General features: G+C 37.8%; 2 protein-coding genes across 2 annotated transcripts in view; one reads left to right on the forward strand and one right to left on the reverse strand.

Moving 5' to 3' along the window:
• The window catches only part of LOC139710478 (mitogen-activated protein kinase kinase kinase 11-like), a 73166-nt gene extending 70795 nt beyond the window's left edge, over window positions 1-2371 (reverse strand). Inside the window, exon 1 of the mRNA XM_071622393.1 lies at window positions 1188-2371. Coding sequence (XP_071478494.1) covers window positions 1188-1938 — 751 coding nt within the window. The 5' untranslated portion in view covers window positions 1939-2371. The remainder of the gene's footprint in view (window positions 1-1187) is intronic.
• A 16275-nt stretch (window positions 2372-18646) lies between these two features.
• On the forward strand, window positions 18647-19881 carry LOC139710488 (putative OPA3-like protein CG13603). The gene is made up of 2 exons (XM_071622401.1): window positions 18647-18847; window positions 19550-19881. Exons 1-2 carry the CDS (start codon window positions 18712-18714, stop codon window positions 19879-19881), a joined length of 468 nt encoding a protein of 155 aa, XP_071478502.1. The 5' UTR covers window positions 18647-18711.
• The last annotated feature ends 3311 nt before the right edge of the window (window positions 19882-23192 follow it).

The raw sequence follows: 23192 nt of genomic DNA on the forward strand, positions 1-23192 counted from the left end.
TACTGACGTATGTTAAGGGTAATATTATTCCTCCTGCCTTCTGAAAGAGAGAAGTCGAGTGTTCTTTTGTTATGCGAGAAAAATGGAAATATGTTGAATTTTCTTTATTCTTTCTTTATATCGTTGTACTCATGTGACATCACAAGCTATATAGTCTTTTCATCCAGCTGTGACTGAGCAGAAACTTCAAAAATTCATAACTTTTTAACGGATTGTCCGATTTTGCTCAAACTCTCACTGATGTGTTCTACTAATATTGCTGCATTCACTCAACCCACATGTCTATGAAAGTGAACTTGTCCTTTAAAGGTATCTTAAGCCAGTGTTACTATCAATCTGCTCTGAGCATATTGAAGTTTTCTGGAATTGATGCTTTTCATTTGAGCACCTGTAGAGTCATACCAGCTCTAACATTGGTGCGTAGGGTTCAGTAGAAGTGACATTTATTCCAACTTGTACATGTGACACATTATATTGATTGTAACACATACAAGCAACACATTATTGAATCTAAATGGAGGAGTACAACTGCCACATACAGTTTATGTGCATTCATTTCACAACCATCTTAAATTGCACATTTTCACAGTTTTGGATATTACTAAAAAAGTGTATATCTTTGTGCAACTAATTTTTTGTGCTTGGCTGGGTAAGCTGAGCTGAGTTTGGCGTGTTTTTAATTCCACGGAGTCAAGACATCAACTACTGGAACACATGGCAAGCAAAAATATTTGTGTGCTTTTATTTTTGCACTAGTTTCTGGTTGCGTGAAATGCGCGAAAATTTCAACACCGCGAAAATTTCCACTTTTACATTAGTTCAACATACAAAATGCATGGGTTGAATAGAAATGCGACATGGTATTTTTTTTTTTTTTTGGGGGGGGAACATAAAAGAAATATTACTCCAAACCATAACCCTACCTTAGCAAAATCTGACATCAAGACTCTGAAATCCAGCATTGACTCCATTTTTAAATACTTTAACTCTAACTACTGTAAGCCGTACATGGTGGAAATATCATTTAGAACTACAAATGTAAAATACATACATTTCTTTTAATTTTGTGAGAGGGGACAAAATGAACTCTCGTATGCACGGAATTTTTTCCCCGTCTGATTCCAGGATGTGCCTGCCAGAATTATTATTAGATGTAATATGAAAATGACAAAAAAATGTTAACTTACTATTGCTTGACTTGAGATCTCTGTGGATGAGAGGAATGGGAGCATCCCAGTGGAGGTAGTTCATGCCATCAGCTATTTGGTAAGCCCAGTTTACAAGAACGTTTGGTGGCATCGCCATCTTCTTGCCAACAAGCAATCTGTTGAGCGAGCCACCTCTTGCATATTCCATGACTAAACACACGTGAGGTTCCTTGAGACACGCTCCTCGGAGCGATATAATATTTGGGTGCGAGAGTAAACTGAAAAGTTTTGCTTCCTTTCTCACGTTGTCTATGGTGGACCTAATATCATCATCCTCAGGATCATGCCTAGCAGCTTTCACTGCAACTTCTTCCCCTCTCCATGACCCGCGATACACCTTACCAAATCCACCAACTCCTATGAGCTCGTTCAGTTGAATCTCTGAAAAGTTGATCTCGTTAACTCCATAATTTATTTCCTTTTCAAGTATGAAATGAGAGTCGCTAACATAGTTGCTGGGGAATAATCCTTGCTGGTCACCTACCCTTCCTGTCCACCAGCCGTCATCCCCTGAGACATCATGGTCTTTCGAGATGATTTCGACCAGGTCCCCTTTCCGGAGGTTGAGCTCGTCATCTGCTGTCGCTTCATAGTCGTACATCGCCGTGCATATACTCATGACAGCAGCACTAGCAGTGGCGCTACTACTGCCACCCGAATGCGTTCTTGACAGTGCAATTTGTCCACCCCCAGCTATTGGCGAGGTGTTTACTTCATGGCTTTGCGCCATGTTGGTTGGAAGATATCGGTAATTTATGTGATTAATTCTTAACTTTAATAATCCTGCTCCCGCAATCCCAAATGGGTCGTGCCAGATACAAAGTTGACATGAATATCCGTGAACTTCATCTCACAGGGCAGCTGACTCCATTGTATTTACTGAGCAATAGCCCAACACACATGCACACACACATACACACACACCCTTCTTCGTTTTGTTGACTTGCCCCTAATCTCGTCGTACTAGTAATCCCTTCCACGTAGCACACATTTTGGAACTTTGCGAGGCTGATCATTCTTTTCAAATTGATGGTTGGTAATTGAGCTCCATGATGCGATGAAAATGGTTAGTTATGATTCCTGCTAAACTCCGACAGAGGAATATAAAAATAACTCCCAAAGTCCGGTGCCGAGCAGGTGGATGGCATATACGACGTGTGTGAGTGTGGTATCTGCTTGCTCGTCGTATCAGCAGCAGGGCAGACGTGCATGCAATACTTGCGTGTGTGTGTGTGTATGTGTGCATAATTAAGAGTACAGAGTGTACACATTTATGCGTTGTGTGTGTGTGTGTGTGTGTGTGTGCACCTCCACCACACACCCACCATCACACCACTCATTCGTCGGCAAGAGTCTGTCAGGGCTAGGGCAGCTTGGGCAGGCACGACGCCAAAGAAGCCATACGAAAATGCATGCAAGTCTCGATTTACCCAATCCTCACCACAGCATCTCGCTATGCGCGCGCGTTTGGAAAGCTGAACACCGGAGTGCTCTTTGATGGCAGTTTTGCATGGGAGCACATACACAAACCAAACCACTGTACTGCCACTGGGTGAGAGGGAGTTGGCGCTCTAATATTTCCGAAGAAGCCACACATCCTGTCTGAAAAGAGAACAGATGACCAATGTTCGGGGACTTCCCATCTGTCTGATATATTTCGTGTTAAACATAATGAACAGGCCGTAACGAGGAGGGGGAGGGATATTCAGGGGGTTAGAATTGACCCCCGCTTAGGTGAGTAGATTTTCAAGTAATTTGATCAGTAGGGCCCTAAATGAAAAAGAAAAAAGAAAAATATAAATCAAGATTGTTTGGGGCTTTTCTTGCAACTTACAAAGGATTTATCAGCGCAATATCGTCTTACCTTTTGGAGTGAAATTTTTCCATATTCAACCGAAACTGTGCACCAAATAATTATATAGATCGCACCCCGTTACAGCCCCCCCCCCCCTTCTATGAAAACATTTCTGTAATAACACGGCAATGAACACGATCGATATGTCTAGGCCTATAATTGCACTCCTTCACATTCACCTGAAAGAACTTGATCAGTAGACGAAAAAGAGGTGGTTGACATCTTCAACACAAATCCAATACGAATGATGCTGAACTAAAAAGGTTAGAACACTCAGTGTACAGACACGAATAAGATCAGGGAGCATTTCATGAAACATTTTGTCCAACAAAATAGTCTGACAAATTTGCTCTCAACCAATCAGATGCAAGGATTTTGACAGTAGTTTGTAACAGTTTGTCAGAAAAATATCCGACCAAAACGCTTCATGAAATGCCCCCAGAGAATTTTCTACATGGCTGATATTGTGTCAAAACAATTAAAGACGAAAAACTAATTTGACTACATTTGCCTCTCTCATCAGACCACGCTCGGTATATTGTTTCACTCCCTCAAAAAGGCCCGCTACTCTCTAAAAAAATCGAGTGAAAATATTCACTCTTAAAAGAGTGAATACAAAAAAGAGTGAATTTAGAGTGAAATTGGAGTGAATTTTGAGTGAAAATGTTCATTTTCAGTCATTTTGGAGTGACCTCAGGGATCACTCGGAGATTTTGGAGTGATCCCTGAGGTCACTCTAAAACGATTGAAAATGAACATTTTCACTCAAAATTCACTCCAATTTCACTCTAAATTCACTCTTTTTTGTATTCACTCTTTTAGGAGTAAATTTTTTCACTCGATTTTTTTTTAGAGAGTATAATATTTCCAATTAAAGGAATCCCCCTCCCAGAAATGTAACGGGCCTGAGATTGGGGTAAAAATTACGATATCATTTTTATTCAAAATAGGTAACATGCCGCTATATAGGCTATAGTCAGATAGTCCGCTCTATACTTTCGGCCCGCATGTTGCTATTTATATTGCCTCTATAGGATTTTCAACTCCATGCGGCATAACCCGAGATGAACCGATCGAGGATCATAGCATGGAGTTGAGATCCAGCAACATTATAAGTCAACGTCCGAGATAGTCCCAGAACATAAAGGATTGCGTTTGATTTCAAATCAATCTTTAAAAAAAAACAAATAATATTAATTTCAACTTTTTGGGATGTAATTGCTCAAAAGCTGAGATTTCTTTGAAATTAATCACGTGATCACGTGAACGAATAAGTCAATCGTATGTTGCCATGCATGGTGTTTCCAATTAATCAGTCATTTTTGGCATAAGAATTGTGAACAGGACATCACAAGATAGAAAAGATGACACTTAATTTACCATGAGAAGTAATAACATGGTTACTGAGAATTTAGATAGTGTATACACGAGATACAAAAATACCAAAGTTGGGTATTCTTTTTGTACCAGTGTTGTAAAAACACAACAATTCTACAGATCTATCTAAGGTATATGTCTTTAAGTCTGTTTTGTTTTTGTTTTTTTTAAAGACGAACTTATCTATTCATCTATGAATGAAGACAAATATCGGTAATTAAAATCAATCGCAAGATTTATGATATTTGAAAGTGATTTGAATCTCAAGATCGTAGATAGGGCCCAGTTTATTCGAATAAAATGGAGTGAAATTTTACTCGGTCAATTGCGATCTCGCGAGCTGAAACGTCACACAACCTATAAATGTTTGCATTGCGTATATTATAGCGTAATACGAGAGGCTTTCTCCTCTCTCGTTAGCTATGAAGCTAATTAGCGTTTCACACGCCCGCAAGGGCGCCGGAAGAGGGGGGGTGGGGTCAAAACGAGTTTTTGCCCCTGGGCCGCCAAGTGCCCCCTGTAACAAATAATTAATCAATAATTATTTAAAGACCAAAATGAACAATACAACATAAGGCACTTTTCTTGTCTAAAAGTTGTCAATTTCATAACTGAAAATGCAAAATTTTCGTCCCTAAAGCTAGTACACCAACGGAGACGTCTCCGCGACGTCTCCAACTTATCAGTCACAGCAGTCGCGGAGACGTCTCCAACATAAAAATGTCTTGCGGTCTCACCAAGGAGACGTCTCTGAGACGAGTTATGGCAGGTGGCAGAAAAATTTCAAATATGAGGGAGCCGTTGCAGGATCACCTGACTTGATCTAGGCAGGATGTCAGCACGCAGATAGGTCACGTGGTTTTTAAATAGGTCAAACAGTGTCAAATAGAGTCGCGGAGACGTCGCGGAGACGTCTCCGCGACCTCTCACCAGTTTTCCTGGTCTCCAGCAGGTCTCGGCGACGTTTCTGAGACGTCTCTGAGACATCGCGGAGACGTCGCGGATAATTATGATTAGTCTCCGCGACGTCTCCGCGACTGATGGAGACGTCTCGGAGACGTCGCGGAGACTACGCGAAAAATCGAACATGTTCAAATTTCTTGCGACTAACTGGCGACTAATCGGAGACTCTGTAATCCTTTTCAGGAGAAGTCTCGGAGACGTCGCGGAGACGTCTCTGCGACTAGCAAAATCTAGAGTCGCGAACTAGTCGCGAACTAGTTTCAAGCCCGGTGAGATACCCCATTTAGGGGGCGAAAATCATAAAATCATAATACGCTATAATAGACATTAATACACTAATATTTACTTATGAGTAAATTTAGTGTATAGATGGTAGCCGTAGTTGCGTCCTCGAGTGTGCCCCCTGAAACATACCTTATAGTAAACCTTACATTTTCCCTTTCCTCTATGCTTTTTAGCGATATAAGAATAATATTCATTGCTCGAACAATGCGAATGAATACATTTCAGACGAATGGCAAAGTGAAAGTGGCTCGCTCGCTCTGCCCGTGCCTTATAAAATGAATAGTTTTCCTAAGTTATGATCATAGTCCTTTGCAGTGTTTTTTTTATTATTGTTTAATTCCCTAGAGAATTTTGAATTAAAATGTTCTGTAAACGCGACTTTCGTACTCTGTTTTTACAAAAAGTCCCTTTGCTCCCTCGCCGAGGATCTCACACCGTCACATAATGTACCCCCCGTATGTTATAATCATAGTCCTTCGCACTATTTTTTTAAATGTGTTTAATTTCCTAGAAATTTGCTTTTAAATGCTCTATAAACGCAACTTTTGTACTCTGTTTTTACAAAAAGTCCCTTACCGTGGGAGGGGGTATCCCCTTCCCACACCTTCCCCCGCTCTGTCGCTTCGCTCCCTCGCCAAGGATCTCACACCGTCACATAAAATGCACTCCCGTATTTCATAATCATAATTCCTCGCACGGTGCTAATTTTTTTCACTATGTTTAATTTCCTAGAAATTTGCTGTTAAATGCTCTATAAACGCGACTTCTGTATTCTGTTTTTATACAATGGGCCGAACGCATAAAACTAGCAATTGCTTATAAGCAATTGCGTGAAGCAAAAGCACAAGCTCGTCTGATAGCAAAAGGTCTAGCTCAAGCAATCATAATTATGCATAAACCTTTGCTTGTTCTTATACCTTTTGCTTGTCACGCATAAGCAAAATGCTTGCGTTTTCAACAAAAGGGACGTCACGCCTGTGCGAACACAAGAACAAAGGCGGGTGTGACAGCATGTACTATTTGAAAGGGCGTGTGTGTGAGGAAACATTTCCTGACATAGCAAATGCACACATACACATCTATACACACTCACGTATACTGGCTGATTCCCATCATTGCTTATAGTGGCCCGGATGTGCCAGATCGCACGTACGTGGAGAGAGGTATCCTTGCTCTCCACCGAAGTCAGACATCCTACTTGATTCTCATCACATTTTGCGTGCTAACCACTGGACATTCCCGTTGTTGAAAAGAAAAAGTTTCTTACATTACTAAGGAGTAATTTCTTGTAGATTTATACCACTCCTGTACAAGTTTGGTTTTTCTTTTATGAATATAACACTCGTAAGCAATTACTAGTAAGAACAAGCAAAAGATCTTTTTTATCCATATACGCTTTTAAGTAGCAAGCAATTGCTTGTGCTTGTTAGTAAAATCTTTTGCTCGCAAGCAACTGCTCGCTTTTATAGCATACGGATTCAAGTAAAAGAATAGCATAAGCAATTGCTAGCTTTTATGCATCCTGCCCGAAGTCCCTACCGTGGGAGGGGGGTATCCTCCCCCTCCCACACCCTCCCCCCGCTCGGTCGCTTCGCTCCCTCGCCGAGGATCTCACACCGTCACATAATGTGCCCCCGTCGAAGTTTTGCCCCCCCCCCAAACAAAAACAAACAACAAACAAACAAACAAACAACCAAACAAACAAACAAACAAAAAACAAAACCCAGAAGTGTTCCGGCGCGTGATACGAACCAAATACAGGACTGTCCTATAAGGTATATACTATGGGACAGTTTAGAACTATTTTCCAACGTTTGAAGGCAACCGAGGATTCGAGGATTCATCGAGTTATAGGCCTATCATGTTGCAGGAGGAATAGCTCCTATACATTTTGGAATTCCAAAAGTACGATCACAAAATGCACTCCTGTTTAATATGGTTTCTTTTGCCTTTATTTCGATAATCTCTCTGTTTAATCTAAGAAACATTCCAGATTCAAAATCCGAGTCAAAGTTACTTATTCCTAAAAACGTACAGGTTCGACATTACAAACTTTCCGGTATGTATAGTGCTAAGGTTGAATTTAACTTCGTGGTCAATTTCTAAGTTATAGAATATGTGGAATACAGTCGATTGGTTGTCGTAATACAAGTATGAACTGGACAGTTGATTACAATACGGCCCTATATTATATAGTATTATGACAGTCAATGAAGAAAAAAAAATATAAAGCTCTTTGAGTATAGGTCTATCCATGATTATAATCAATCGTTGGGATGAGCAAGAAATCGTTCCAACAATAATAATAAGCGGATATACGTTATAAGACAAGTTAAAGAATTTCAGATTGTTAAGCATGTTCCTTTCACTTCCAAGAAGATCTTGATAACGGAAAATGAATGAATGAATGAATGAATGAATGAATGAATGGAAAAAAAATTAAGTGCATGCATGACATTGTAAACGTGCCTTTTCAGTAAGTTGATGGTGCTCTACTGTGGAATAGCCTGCCACCCCCAGTGCGAAATGCCCAGAGTAAGAACGCTTTTTGTTCACAGTATTTGAAATGGTGTTCTGGGTAATAACTGTTATCATTTTTTTTTTCTTCAATGGATCCTGATTTATTTTATAGCGAAGGGTATAGTAGAAGAAGCAGATTGTATGTTGTTCAATATTGTAAGATGATTGATGTCGTTTATTAATGATTTTCGTTGTTAGAAAAGAATGCTGAATTTTGAAGTATAAAAGAGAATAATGTATAAGTGAATTAAGAGTTTAGTACAGATAATATTTTTTTTGGGGGGTATATTGATAGAAAAAAAAATCAATGGTTGTGTTATTGTTTTTTTGTTTGTTTTTTGTTTGTTTGGTTTTTTTTTTCAGGCACGTATACTATTTTGATGCACATGAAACTTTATTATAGAAGGTTCATTTTTCTTTATAAACTCAGTCAGTAAGTGAGATTTTTTAAAATCCTTTTTGCAAACTGATATCTCATTCTTATTTTCTCTTTTTTATGAACAGTTCTGTTCTGTATGATGTACGACCTATTGTGTTATGTTCATGTTATGATTTTGTTGTGATTGTTACCTTGCATGTGTTTACAGGGCCCCCTGGAAAACAGTACTTGATTACTGCCGGGGCCACCCTGTATAAATAAAACGAAATAATGATAACAATAATAACAATAATAATAATGATAATAATAATAACAATAATAATAATAATGATAATAATAATGATAATAATAATAATGATACGCTGTAATTGTATAAAAAGTTCGTACGTATTTTGTATTGCATTTTTCATTAGTAAAATAACAGTTTTGTGTGTTAATGACATGTATAGTACTGCACATATTGTGACATTGTGTGTACCTGTATAGGGGAAAGTATAGACCAATTTGGCTTGGGTATAATTACTGTGTGCTTTTTTTTATGGTAATTTCTAACTGGGGGCTTCAAGTATTCCTAACGAAAGATGGTATGCCCTGGCACCAGTTATGGCCGCCATAAGTTACAGTGCTCTGAAGTCGGCAAAAACGGACTACCTTACTGGCTCGTATCTCTGTGATGATAATGGCCATAAATGATAACAAAATACAACAAATCGCAAAATTCAGAAATGTAAATCATTCACAAATGAACCCTTGAAGCCAATGATGATGATGCCATGAGATAATAACATCAGGTAACCTTTCATTTTTGCGTGTTCGCCACTGTATAAAGAAACCCAAATAAGCTGGACACGGAACTTTTTGATAACACTCTTAATTTAAACGACGAATTGTAAACAAAGTGATCCTAACAAAAGGTGGGACCCATCTTTGATTAGGACCACTTTGTGTTTCTTTGTTTTGGATATCTCAGCCATTTCAAAACCAATCTTCATCAGATAAAGATCATAAACTTTTGATTGCTTTACTACTCTATAATATTTCATCTAAGTGGTTTCTAATCATCTCTAAAAGTTAAAACCTGATTTAGTTTATGATCTTAAGCAAAACTATGTACCATCCTTTTTTAATATGTCATTGTGTATATCTACTCGCGTATGGTATTTCTGTTTTGAATTTGCTTTGTTCCTGTTTGTGTGATGTCATCATCATCATCATCATTCTAACTTCCTGATAATATCTGTCCAAGGCACATAGGCCGATACTATAAATGTGACTTTCCGATCATTACTAACTGGTACGTTTAGTGGTCTGCAAAAGAATGAAAAGCAAATTAAAGGTATAGAAGAATGCTATGAAGAGATAGAAGAAAAGGAATAGGCCCTAAGGGGAAGAAGAATGTTTTCGTTGGGCAACTCAAAGAGTAATCCGATGTGTCACAGTGGGATAAAGGCCTACTCTGATTTAAAACACTGTAAGTCATCTCGCATGTCGGCCATAATCAATAGCTGGGCGTGCTTCCAACAACAACAAAAAAGAAGAAATTATAAAGAAAAGACGATTCAATGGATTACGCAATGAGTGAGGTGCATTGCTAGCTGTGCAATCTACTACAACGTGTATTAGGGCCTATATTAGGCATACTTAACCCCCCCCCCCCCTCCCCATATGATTGAAACCACCACCAATTTACAGACCAAGTCGAGAGTCGCGAGAGTTTCCACTAAATCACCAGTTTTTGGTAATTTTTGCACTCATAATATCGTAGTTTTTGACGACGAGAAATTAATATTAACCGCTGGCATCGTCACTCTACCACCTCTCTGGTATACTACTACCAGCTCTATGCGACAAAGCGGTGGGAGCTGGAGGAGCGGTGCTGGAGCGTGTGCACCACTAGCCTTTAAACAAGGCGACTCGCTCTGCGTGCCCCCGTATAGCGCGTTTACCTCACAAACCTGTTGGCCGGCGAGTGGAGCGAGCCGCCTTTATCCACTCGTTCAGGGATGTGTACTTTTGTCGTTGTTGTTGCTTTATATTCTTTGACAAATTTGCGTACAAATTTGACGCAGAAAATACACACGGCACCAAGGCAAGCCTCGTTAATATTAAGTAACTATTCTTATTCTACTTAAGAATAGTTACTTAATATTAACGAGGCTTGCCTTGGTGCCGTGTGTATTTTCTGCGTCAAATTTGTACGCAAATTTGTCAAAGAATATAAAGCAACAACAACGACAAAAGTACACATCCCTGAACGAGTGGATAAAGGCGGCTCGCTCCACTCGCCGGTGTCACAGTCGATCCGTTCCGGGTTCCGGGGGAACCGATATACTGGCCGAATCCAGTCGATTAGTTCCGCGGAACGAATATACCGCACAATAGGCAGTACGCAGAAACGTTCCGCAACCGCCGATCCTATCCGGGTTGTGCGAGTAGGCCTCATTAAAAACAAAATAATATCTGTGTATTGTGGATGCTGATACCAAACCCAAAAAATCTAAGAAAGCTATTTCTTCATTTTTTTGAATGATATTAAGGACAAACCTATTTTTACGTTCTGATAATTTCCCTTTAAATGAATCATATTATAACCTCGTACAAGCGGCGCGAAGAAATGAATTACTGTAGGGCCTACAATGTATTAGCTAAATAGCATGCACAAATACGTACGAGTCGATCATCTGGAGCCGTTGCACAGATAGTGTACGATTAGCCTTTATTTATAGACAAAACTTCAAAGAACAGTTCAACGAAAGAGCATGGTAATACCAGGGAGGTGTGAGAGGCCTCTCTCACACCTCCCTGGTAATACTATAGTTATAGGTCCTACATTCAAAAGAGACTGCTTGAAGTGGGAAGGAAGAGAGAGGGAGGTTTTGCTGGTAGGGTATACAGCAAGGATAAACATGTTTTTTTTTTTTTTTTCGGTGAGCTTTGTTCTGATAAGAAAATTATTGTTCAGCTGTACTTCAAAAAAAAAAAGAAAAGAATGTTGGTCTAATAGTCTGCAAACAAATTGTTAATGTGTATGCCGTGTATGCAGGGGACTAAAATGGAGCTGTGCATTTGGATTTCATTTCATTTATCTATTTTATTCTCATTTTTCTTTCAACAAAACATAAAACAAAGTAAATCAAAAATGCAAACATAAGCAAGTATACATTACAAAGTATGACATTCAATGGTAATTAACAAACTAATAAAGATATGCACACATACTGGAATTACAAAGTTATGTTTGCAGGGTAAAACTGAGAACTAAGAGGTCCACTAAAAAGCGTTGGTTGTAGATTTTAGACCACTCTAAAATATCTTCAAAAATACTTATCATAATTACAAGTGCGTAATTTTGCATAATGCAAAAAATAAGACAAAATGAAAGAAAGAAACAACAGAGACACATGAACATGACATGACTAAACTGAGGGGAATATACGAATGAAAGGATTAGAGCAAAAACAAAATTAAAGGAAGGAGAGAGAGAGAGAGAGAGAGAATGCCTACACGCTGAACAGGATAAACGGAAGAGGAGATTTATTGATTGATTGATTACCTAAATTGTCCACTCTGGAAATTCTTTATACATTGGATATCGCAACAAAATTTACATTCAATACATCACAGGTACACCACAATCAGACATGTCATAGAGTACAAAATGAAACTCACTCACATTAACATACATTAACGTATGCACCATAATAACATAATACATTAACCCGACATTTACAACTACATGTATACAAAAACTATTAATATACAGCTGTATATGAATTGAACTGAATTGAATTGAATTTATTTATTTAACCACGGGTAACAAGCCTTTTTTTTTTCTTTCCCCTCGTTTTCTGTGTATACGATTCTAGAGTTATTGGTGTTAACGTGTGTTAGAGATTATAGTCCAAAAAAGGATCAGACGCCTGGTAATTTCACTATCATTGACTGCTATCAAATGTTTTGTTTTGTGATGTCAAAAATGTATATGTCATTGACTTATGAAAAAGCACGATGTTTTTTTGATCTGATCAATAAAATCCAGAAATATAAAAAAAGCCTGCTATCAGCTACAAGCTGTTTTTCAGCAAGGCCGTTAAATGATTACAAAACATAGAAATCATACAATGAAGAGAATGCACATAAAAAACACAAAATAATCATTACGAACGAACGCCACAAAAAATTAAAGAAAACAAAGTCACTGAGTATACACTGTGTAAGTACAGACAAAAAAAGGAAAATCAAACATGTGACAAGTTATTGGGAGATAGTAATTACATAAGCATTGTGTACTTTGAAAAAATGTGATATAATCAGGTAAAATGATTAGCAAAGGAAATGTGCGAAATTGCTCTTGAAAATGCAGTAATTGAAGTTAAGGATCTTGTTTCTGTTGGTAATGTATTGAATAATCTCGATGCCGAATATAAAGGGCTATTTTTAAGAATAGTTGATTTGGGCTTATAACACTTTCATAAAAGTATTCCACTCATATATTTATTTGATAATATCCTTTCATACATCATCGTTATACACCAAGCAATTATATCACCTACATATCCCAATATATTAGTATAGTTCACTAAAAAAAAAAAATCCAATATGTATATATATATATATAATGATAATAATAATAATAATAATATTTACCATGGCAGCGCCTTATCAAAATAACACCAAACGTGTCTTGCATGTGCACCTGTAAATCATAATGTATTCCAAATTTGAAATTACATAACTTAAATACTGTGGGAATAAAAAACAAAAAAAAAAATACTTAAAAAAATTAAATTACCTTAACAATGCTTTCTCTATCAAACACACACGAGAAACATATATCCTACAAATCTACACCTCACTTTCATCATCACCAAATTTGAACTCAATTCAACTTATAAACATAATCACTCAATATCACCATATACCCAAGATTTCATCAGAATTAATTCAGAGCTGTAGAAAAGTTCGCGACGTAGACTTTGCGACGAACCGCCCGACCGCCCGACCAACCACACACATTTCCTATATACCTTCTTGTACTCTTTGGATATGCGGGAGTATAATAATAATGATGATGATAAATACACCAAAAATTAATCATAACAACTTATCAAATTACTCTGGCATTATACGTGTGAATGGAATCCCGGACAAAAGCACTTCTAAAACGGGTACGCTTTGTGCGAGTATATAGGACAGAGTCTGATCCCTGACCTGTTCAGGCAATAGTAACCGTATACAGACGGTGTGTTAAATCGGTCGTTATCTTGTTTACCTTGACCATCATTCTTTCCACGTGTAAATCCTGTACCACTGGCAATTCCAACCCAATGATATTTTGCCACTTTCGCGGTCTATCGATTCTATAGCCTTGTTCTTTTGTGTAAGATTGCCATAAAAACAAATCAAGTTATACATGACAATAGATTGGATAAAGGAATTGTAGAAAAGAACCATCAGTGTTCTATCCAGCCTCAGTTTGCTCATTATTGCCTGATGATTGAGGATGTATTTCGGACAGCAGCTGGTGACTCCATGCAGCTGTGGAAAAAATATGGAAATGAAATGCCTAATTTCATTACTTTATAATGTGATTTTTTAATTGCGTTAGGGTGTTACTGATGATGAATCTTCATTTGCTGTAACCTATATAGATAATGAAAATAAATATCTCAGCCAGAATTTAACAAAAACGATTTCAAATAACGCTTAAAGAGTATAATGATGGAGATTTTTTTTTCAGAACTTAAGTAATTTCAAAATTTAGAGCGGTGTAAATAAATGTATTCTGAGCTAAAGGTTCTCAAAAGGGGTATGAAACTCAGACCGCCTAGTAGGATGATCATGAAACCATTGATTTCGTGGAAACATTGAATTAAAACTATTGGGGAGAACATTTGTGTTGTAGATGAACATGAATTAACCCAGTTGAAAAAGAAACAAATCTTTAATTTTTTAAATCTTATATTTTTGATGTGGCGAAACCCCACAGATAATACGAAGTAAGGCCTACTTTTTTGCAATAACAATAATTTATCTCATAAGATTTGATGGGCGCTGCCCATGCTAAAATTTCGTATTTGAGATAAGGTAATTTTATTAAAGAAAATACAATGTCAACAAAGAAGACGTTGGAATGCGATACCAATATTACGCATAACCATTTTACTTACTTTAATAACGTGAGGCCTCCACGAAAGTTTTTCATCTTCTCTGACACCACGAAATTTTACATAGGATACACGATCTAATCGAGTATCATCAAAATAATTTCTGTGCTTAATATTTATAAGGATTTACTGAAAAGTGTGTACTTAATTTTCTGAAGGTTTTATGAAGATCTTGTCCACTGAGTTATTTTTTTTTTCAAATCAGAGTTGACGGTGTCTACCAGAGTAACTGGGTTTTGATGAGTAAAGAAAACATTTGAATCATCATCAAAATGCATAAATGAGAATATGTCAGATGATTTGGAGAAGTCATTGATATAAACTATAAAAAGCAAAGGACCTAATTTATATTACCCTGAGGAACGCCACATTTGATAAATTGAAACTTGAGTTATTCTCGTTCAAAGAATATTGTTTTTCGGTTCTCCTGAACCACTCTAAGGCCTTCTCCCGTATGCCATAATGAGACAATCTATACATGGATTACAATTTCTTTATTTTAAGCTGTTGATTTAAAGCTATTATAACTCGAGATAAATAGAATTGTCCTTTGTTTACTTTTCTCCTTATTTTTCTCCTTCGCACTCTAAATCTCTTCTTTATTCTTTATTTTTAATTATATGTTGTTGTTTTTTCTCTCTCTGTTAGCCTACCGCTTTTACCCTTTTTACTTTTTATCTAAAAAGATGTCATTTTGGGGTACATTAAGCCATATTTCTGTCTGTTTCCTGTCGATTCATGTTACATGTAGTTTATGATAGCTGTTTTTCATTTTCTTATCTCTTTCAATTTCTGTCTATCCCATCGCCACTATTGGCTTCACACCTTTTACATGCGCATGTTATATGTATTTCCATTAAAAATGTATGTACATATATAAATGAAACTTAATGTTTACGAAGAGAAAATGTAACTTTTTTTTTGTGGAACACCAGATTTCGGACATAGGTGCACTGTTTGGATATTCAAGTTATAAGGTATCACTAAATATATGAAGTCAGAAAATTTACGTGAGTTTGTGATATATGACCCCATATTTTGCATGCACTCTAATTTCTTTCAAGGGGAGGGCTAGTAACTGATCAATGGGTATCAGTGGGAATGCTCGGGGAAGATTGTTCCAATTCTAGTATGATTCATTAATGAGTACATTAATATATATATTGTTGTATGAAAATTATTTGCTTCAGAATGGTGTCATATTCAAGTATAACTGTGTTGTTTAATTCCCCGCGACTGTACAGGCATGCTAACCCGGAAACATTACACTGCACATTACTTGAATATGAGACCATTCTGAAGCAAATAATTTTCACAGAACAAAAAATGTAGGGCCTACTCTTAAATGAATCCCCCAAGGATTGGAACAATCATCCCCCAGCATTCTCACTGATTCCCAATGATCAGTTACAAGCCATCCCCTTTTAACAGAAGATATTTTTGGGGGCCTCAGTCCCTATCATGGAAAGGGAAGACATTCAAGATTGAACGGATGGTACAGTATTGACTATAAGATGGTGTTCAGAACAAACAAATAATGAGAAACCTGCAATACTAAACAGCATTCAATTCTTTTAGGAATTCAGAGTTCATTTTACACAAAATAGCTTCAAATTGCTGAGATATATGTAGCTACAGTGCGTATAAAAAAAGCAACAAGATTTAATTTCGAATTTGTGAGGTGGTGTTTGCTTTACTCCAAAAGTTGCAACATCATAAAGCCATATAATCTCCTCTTTTCAATGACATCTTATTTATTCTTACACGGTCACGGATGGCTGAGTTTCAGTGAGACCAGCATAAATCCTTTTTAATTCACTTTTTTTTGAACGTTCAGACTGGTGAGACATACCTAGGGCCCTTCTTCTTTGAAAACAACCGTAACGAAAATGGATGCTTACAAATTTTTAATTAACATGTGATTCCTGAATTAATGGAAAATTTTCCTGTGCAACAAAGGGGTGTGTTCAGACGCCTATGGTGGGCACAGTACGGCGCACCAGTCAACCGACTAGTTGCAGTAACAAACAGATTGGCTGAGGTATTTGGAAATTGGGTGATTGCCTTGTATCATGGTGTGCATTGGCCACCAGAATCTCTGGATCTGACTTCTTGCAATTTTCCCCCCTTTGGGGTTATCTCAAGAGCAAAGTGTTCATTACCCTTCAACCTGACATTGCAACTCTGAGACAAAGAAGCACTGATGAATTTGAAGCTCTACGCCATTAAGCCACAATGATTCGCAGAGCTGTGCGTGAGATGTAGAAAAGAGCTAATCTCTGTGTGGGAAGGAATGGTGGCCATGTTGAGGGGCATGGGATGTAATGTTAAAAAGAGATATCCGAAAAAAACAATGGTAAGTTGTGGTTATTAATTTCATTATTCCATTAATTTGTTAAGTTAATTTCTGATAAGGTGCATTGATTCTTACAGTGTCTAAACTTGGTCCCAAGTCCAATTTACCCATTGTCTAAAAAGAATGATTACTTAGCCATCCATGACCGTGCATGCATAAATATCATTTTGAAGAGGAGTATCATATGGTTTTAAGATGTTGCTACTCACTTTGGTGTAAAGTTAACACAATCTTCACAAATTTGAAATCAAATCTTGTGGCGTTTTTTTTTTTTGATACGCACTGTATATAAACAAAGAGACCCTAATTAAAGGATGGACCCACCTTATCTGCCCACTACACATGTCTTTCTTTTCAGTCCAAACCGATTTTGTATAATGTACTTTCAATTTCTCTTAGAATCGTATGCTCTCTATTTCAAATGTGCTTTCTAATTATCTTGCAAAACGTTAAATTTTCAATCGCCCATGTCAACCAAAACTATACTGTATCTCTTTAGAATACCTTGCCTATTTGAAGTAATCTCTGTGTATAGATAGACCGCCTCCCCAAAAGAGAGAGAGAAAACACACACACACACACACACACATTCATATGCACATACACACGGACAAAACATATAATAAAGACAACTTAACACACAAAAACAAAATTCATCCCGTCATTTTTAGTTGGTACAACTGAAAAAATAATGAACCAAACGAACATGCATGTATGACGTTGGCGATCATATTGGTCGCTATATCGCACTAAAATGATTAGACTCTGTGCCCTGAAAATAGACATTAAAATGAAGGTGGACTATTTGAGCTCATAGTATGTTTAATATGAAGCTCCTTGTATTACAGTAGTTAACATGAAGCATGCCGAACATCCCAATTACAGTTACTCATTCGGTTATTCTGTTCAAAATGATTCAAATCAGAGAGAGGTTGGCATGTCCAACGTCACATCGTGCAGAACTGTACAGAGCAGAGTTCTGTGACTGTACCATTGCCACCATGACGACGAAAGAGATAAGAAAGGGAGGGGAAAAAAAGGAATTGCTTTGTAATTCGGGTTTCAAATTGGCAACTTTGTTCGGTTGGCTGGTCAGAGAGATTTGGAGAAGTTCATTGGCTGTAGAGGGAGACTGGAAGAGTACATTTTACTGAAGGGGTGTTTCCCCATTACCACTTTGTATACATTGTACGGTAGAGACCCGGAACGAATCGGCGGTGGGGGATCTTATCGGCGGTGAGGCAAAAATCCCGCCGATTGGATCTGGGGGATCTTATATACCGGCCACAGTCCGCCGATAAGTTCCGGCGGAACTTATCGACTGGCCGGAACGGATCGCCTGTGACACCGGCCAACAGGTTTGTGGGGTAAACGCGCTATACGGGGGCACGCAGAGCGAGTCGCCTTGTTTAAAGGCTAGTGCACCACATCCACAACGACAGCCACCACAGAAAAGATCCTGTGGTGTGTACCGACACCACGTAGCTCGTATAAAAGGCGTACAGCATGCTTAGCGTACCATTGATACCCCCAGACATACAGCTACGGGTTAGTTCGTGTTCGGTCTTCGTTCGTCTGCAGTTTGACAAGAATACCTCGACATGGTAGCATTTCCACTCATCAAGCTAGGCACATTAGCTGTGAAGCAAATTAGCAAGCCTATTTCAAAATCAATCAGAGCTATGGCCAAGGGCAGTCCTTTCATGAGGAGGTACATCTGCATGCCTCCGGCACAGTGTAAGTTTAAAAAGATTACACGATCCGAAGTATATCTGATATGGGACCGTTACTTGGTCTTGTAACGTATCTTGAGTGAAGCGAAGGTCTATACTATTTATGTTTCTATTGTGAATTCCTTCTTGAGTTGAAAGTTGACTACCGAGCTTCGTCGCTGGCATGACCGCAAGACCTATTAAACTTATGTTATGACGTGTATGACTGTGATATGGGACACTTCTTCACTGATTTCAGAATGGTCTTTAAAAAGCCTGGCTTCGGGTTAACTTCTAAAATCATCGATCAAAATTCTGGGGTAGTCTAGATCTTCATCTTTGAATTACTAAAAGTGGTGGAGACTATGATATGGTAACTAGTGAAGTTATGACATTTGAATGACACTATCCACACCAGTGCTGTAATGGCAGGCATGCACTACAATAACCACAGACCACTGACAGGCAAAATTCACAATGAGGGATGCAAGATACAGTATTCAATACATACAATGCAGTGATTGAGACCTTACATGTCAAACAAAATTATAAAATTGTATATATGTACTGTACAGAGAAGATGAACCTCATACTTGATTTGGTTTATAAAGAATCCATCCCTCTCCCATTTTCTCTACTGTTGATTGTGTAATTAATGTACTGTATATCGTGAATACAGCATTTTAACAGCCTTTATTATATACTTGCCTCATTTGTCTTCTTGTAGTTTATCACTGGATGGATGTCAACTTGAAGATGAGGATACTTGGTCTTGGCAAGGCAACTGAGGTCAAGCCACTGAGTGAGGAGGCTGCCGTGGAACTTGGTTCAGAGATAATCGGAGAATCGTTCATTTTCTCTGTCGCTGTGGGAACTCTCGTCTTTGAGTATTGGCGATCATCCAAGAAGGAGGAGCAGCATGAAACGAAACAATCCATTGCAATCAGGGAGCTTGAGGGTAAGGTGCGTGATCTCGGACTTGCATTGGAGGAACAGGATGCCAAACTGAGGGAACTGAATAGACTTGTGGTGGAGTATGCCCCCTCCTCTAAGAAGTGAACATGATGCCAACTGACTGTAGTGATTGGGGGTGAAAGGACAGAATCCATGTTGAAGAAGTGATGCTGTGTGGATTGGTCTGCTCCAGAGTGATAGCAGTGATGAAGGCACTGTCTCCCCACACCTCTCAATTACTATGAGCTGTTTGCCCTTAGTTACACCAGATGAAGTAATGTTGCTGGGTATTTAGCATCATACAGTGGACTCCCGTTATAACGAAGTCCTCGAGACCGGCAGTTATCTTTCGTTATAGCCGAACAAATAAACAATAAAAAACATAGAGAGGATATCGTTGCGGCCGTAATTTTTATTTCGTTATAACCGGAATTTCGTTATAACTGTGTTCGTTATAACGGGAATGCACTGTATCAGCTGATTGAGACATTTGCTGCAATGCACTTCTTTGTTCAGGAATAATTCATTCACGAATTAAAGGACAAGTTCACCTTCATTAACATAAGGATTGAGAGAATGTAGCAATATTAGTAGAACACATCATTGAAAGTTTGACGAAAATCAGACAATCCGTTCAAAAGTTATGAATTTTTGAAGTTTTTGTGCAGTAACCGCTGGATGAGAAGACTACTGCAGTGTGTGAATAACTTAGATGTCACATGCGTACAACAATGTAAGGAAAATATAAAGAGAATTTCACAAAATTTCATCTTTTGAAAAAAGTACACATTCCCCCGACTCGTTACCGACAAATGTTATGGGTAATATTATTCCCCCTGCCTTTAGAAAGAGGCAAGTCAAGTGCTCTTTTATTATGCGAAAAAAGTGAAAATATGTTGAATTTTCTTTACATTTTCTTTATACTGTTGTACGCATATGACTCACAAGCTGTAGTAGTCTCCTCATCCAGCAGTTCCAACACAAAAATTTAAAAAATTCATAACTTCTGCATCGATTGTCCAATTTTCCTCAAACTTTCAATGATGTGTTCTACTAATATTGTTGCATTCTCTCAATCCTTATGTTTATGAAGGTGAACTTGTCCTTTAATTCATTCTCCATGCAGTGGTGCAAGCAAATTTTGGCTAAATACAAATTAATGTATTTTTGCAGCATATAAGACAGCTGTATTGTGACAAATCATGTTCTCCACAATTCACCCATGGTCCTTCCAACTGAGAAGATTAATATACATTGTTGATTATGCAATGGTGTTCTTTTAGAAACTTCCGAAAATTGTTTAGGCACAGTCATTGTAAGGATATGTTTTAAGTCATGTCTAATTTCATTGATAAAATCCAAAGATTGCATGTCAGAGGTCTGGTGTGTAATGCCCTGTATCAAAAGCAGGAGTATCCTATTTTCTAAAGAGCAGAAAATCACTAAACATTGATAATGTGGAAAGTGGAGGAATGAGACTAGGCTAAGATCTGAATCTGCATGTACAATCTGTTACAGCCAAGTGCCGATTGTCGGTACCGGGTAGATGTATTTATTCATCAATAGGTGTTTGCTGCACTCATGGAGAGAGATGGTAGAAAGAGTGAATCTGTCGTTTCTACTTTGATGAGACCTGAAATATATAAGCAAATGCTGTCACCAGTCTTGGGATTTTTTTTTTCTTTTTATTGTTAATAGTATTATGCAAGTATATAAGATATCCATTGTAGTATGATGTGTAGAATGGAATATGTGCCAGGCAATGCAGGGAAAGGAGTAAGTTAGTTTCAGCAGATGAGTTCATATGCCTCGCAGAATGCTAATTGTTGTGTATGGCTTGGGCCAACAGGGGTCCTTGCTTTATCAGTAATTATTCTATGTACAAGAATATACCTGTTATGTCTTGTCATCAACTAAAGTTTTCTCACATGTGAAGTCACAGTATTGCAGCAAGTTCACACATTGCACAAAGTATTTGATGATGTGATGGATAAGAAAAGCAATGAAGGTGAACAACCTCTTCAACAAGCTCTTCCACTTGTGCCTTTGATAATTCTTCTTTCTTCAAAGTTACAAATTCAAACTATAATCTGTGCTTTTGTTCTGAGTTGTCAAAGCTTCTTGTATTGGGGGATCAGGGGCATTGGCTTGCTCCAATCTTAGAAGAGAGGGGGCTGTGTTGTTTGTGGGAAGTGTCGATAAGGGCGAAAGGGTTAGGTTGTGGATTTTGGAAAGTGACAGAGTTGTGTTTACTGATGGTGCCTTGACCATCTCATGAGATGAAGACATACTGTGGTTCAAGAATGAGGGACTAGATGTGGGTTTTGTAGATAACACCCGTCTCCTCTAGCAAAAAGGAGTCTATATTAGCCATTTTTTACATTGGACACTATTCTAAATCAAATTAGACAGGTTCTATCCAATGGTATGGTAACATACATGTACTCAATTCATGATTAATTCACACACTTATTCACTGATGAACTGCTTGTTTAATACTTTCTGTTTTTTTAAACCACACTCTTGTTACATGATAGGATTTTGTTTTGCCAAACTCAGTTGTGTCCAGAAAGCCTCAGGAAAAGCATTGGCCAAGTTTTGATGCATACTGAACCTTGAATTATGTGAGGTAGGTGTGGATAAAAATTGCACTTTGTAGGATAGTACCTGTACAAACGTCTTTGTGAAGAAAATGTCTGGCATCAGTTTAATGAATAGGAATCCATCTAGGATGTTCTTGATGGCAGTAGAAATCCAGAAACTCTTATTAAAGAGTTTTGATTTTAGTGTAAATGATAATGAACAAATGCTTGGTGCTTTGAGGACAACACTCATTAAAACAAAACAGAAGAATGAAAAGAATCCTGCTCTCCAGCAACAATTTTATTGTTCTGTATGTACTGTGCAATAATGTTCATGCTGGGTTGACAGCATCGTGAATAAACTTGATGATGAATCAATCAGGATTTTATTGTCTTCATACTCTCCTTGCTGATTGAACCTGAAGCAGAGCTGCCATGATGGGTCAATTGTGATGTCAGAACCTAATGATATTCACTACTCATGTGCCAGAATTATTAACATGACCTTCATTTTTGTAAGGTTTTAGATGAAATAGATACAATCTCAGTGTCACATGTACATGTACATACTTTGTCAATCAGAGTTAGGTGATAGTTGATCTCATACAAGTTCTGTGTTTTACAATTTATTGGAATCAGCTGAGTTATTCAGTCTTTTATTTGAAAGTTTATACAAATGACAAATTCTTTTATGTAAAGAAATGTATTTTATATTTTCATAGATGATTGTGATACAGCAAGTCCTTTTTTTTCTTTTTTTTAATGTTAAGTTCCAAAATTCTACAAGTGAATACATATGGTACTGAGTAGCTAAAATGTCACAATGAGCCCATG

Source organism: Diadema antillarum, unplaced genomic scaffold (assembly GCF_040938485.1).
Source record: "Diadema antillarum isolate AM-2024a unplaced genomic scaffold, OU_Dant_1.0 seq00001536_RagTag, whole genome shotgun sequence".
Taxonomy (NCBI): domain Eukaryota; kingdom Metazoa; phylum Echinodermata; class Echinoidea; order Diadematoida; family Diadematidae; genus Diadema; species Diadema antillarum.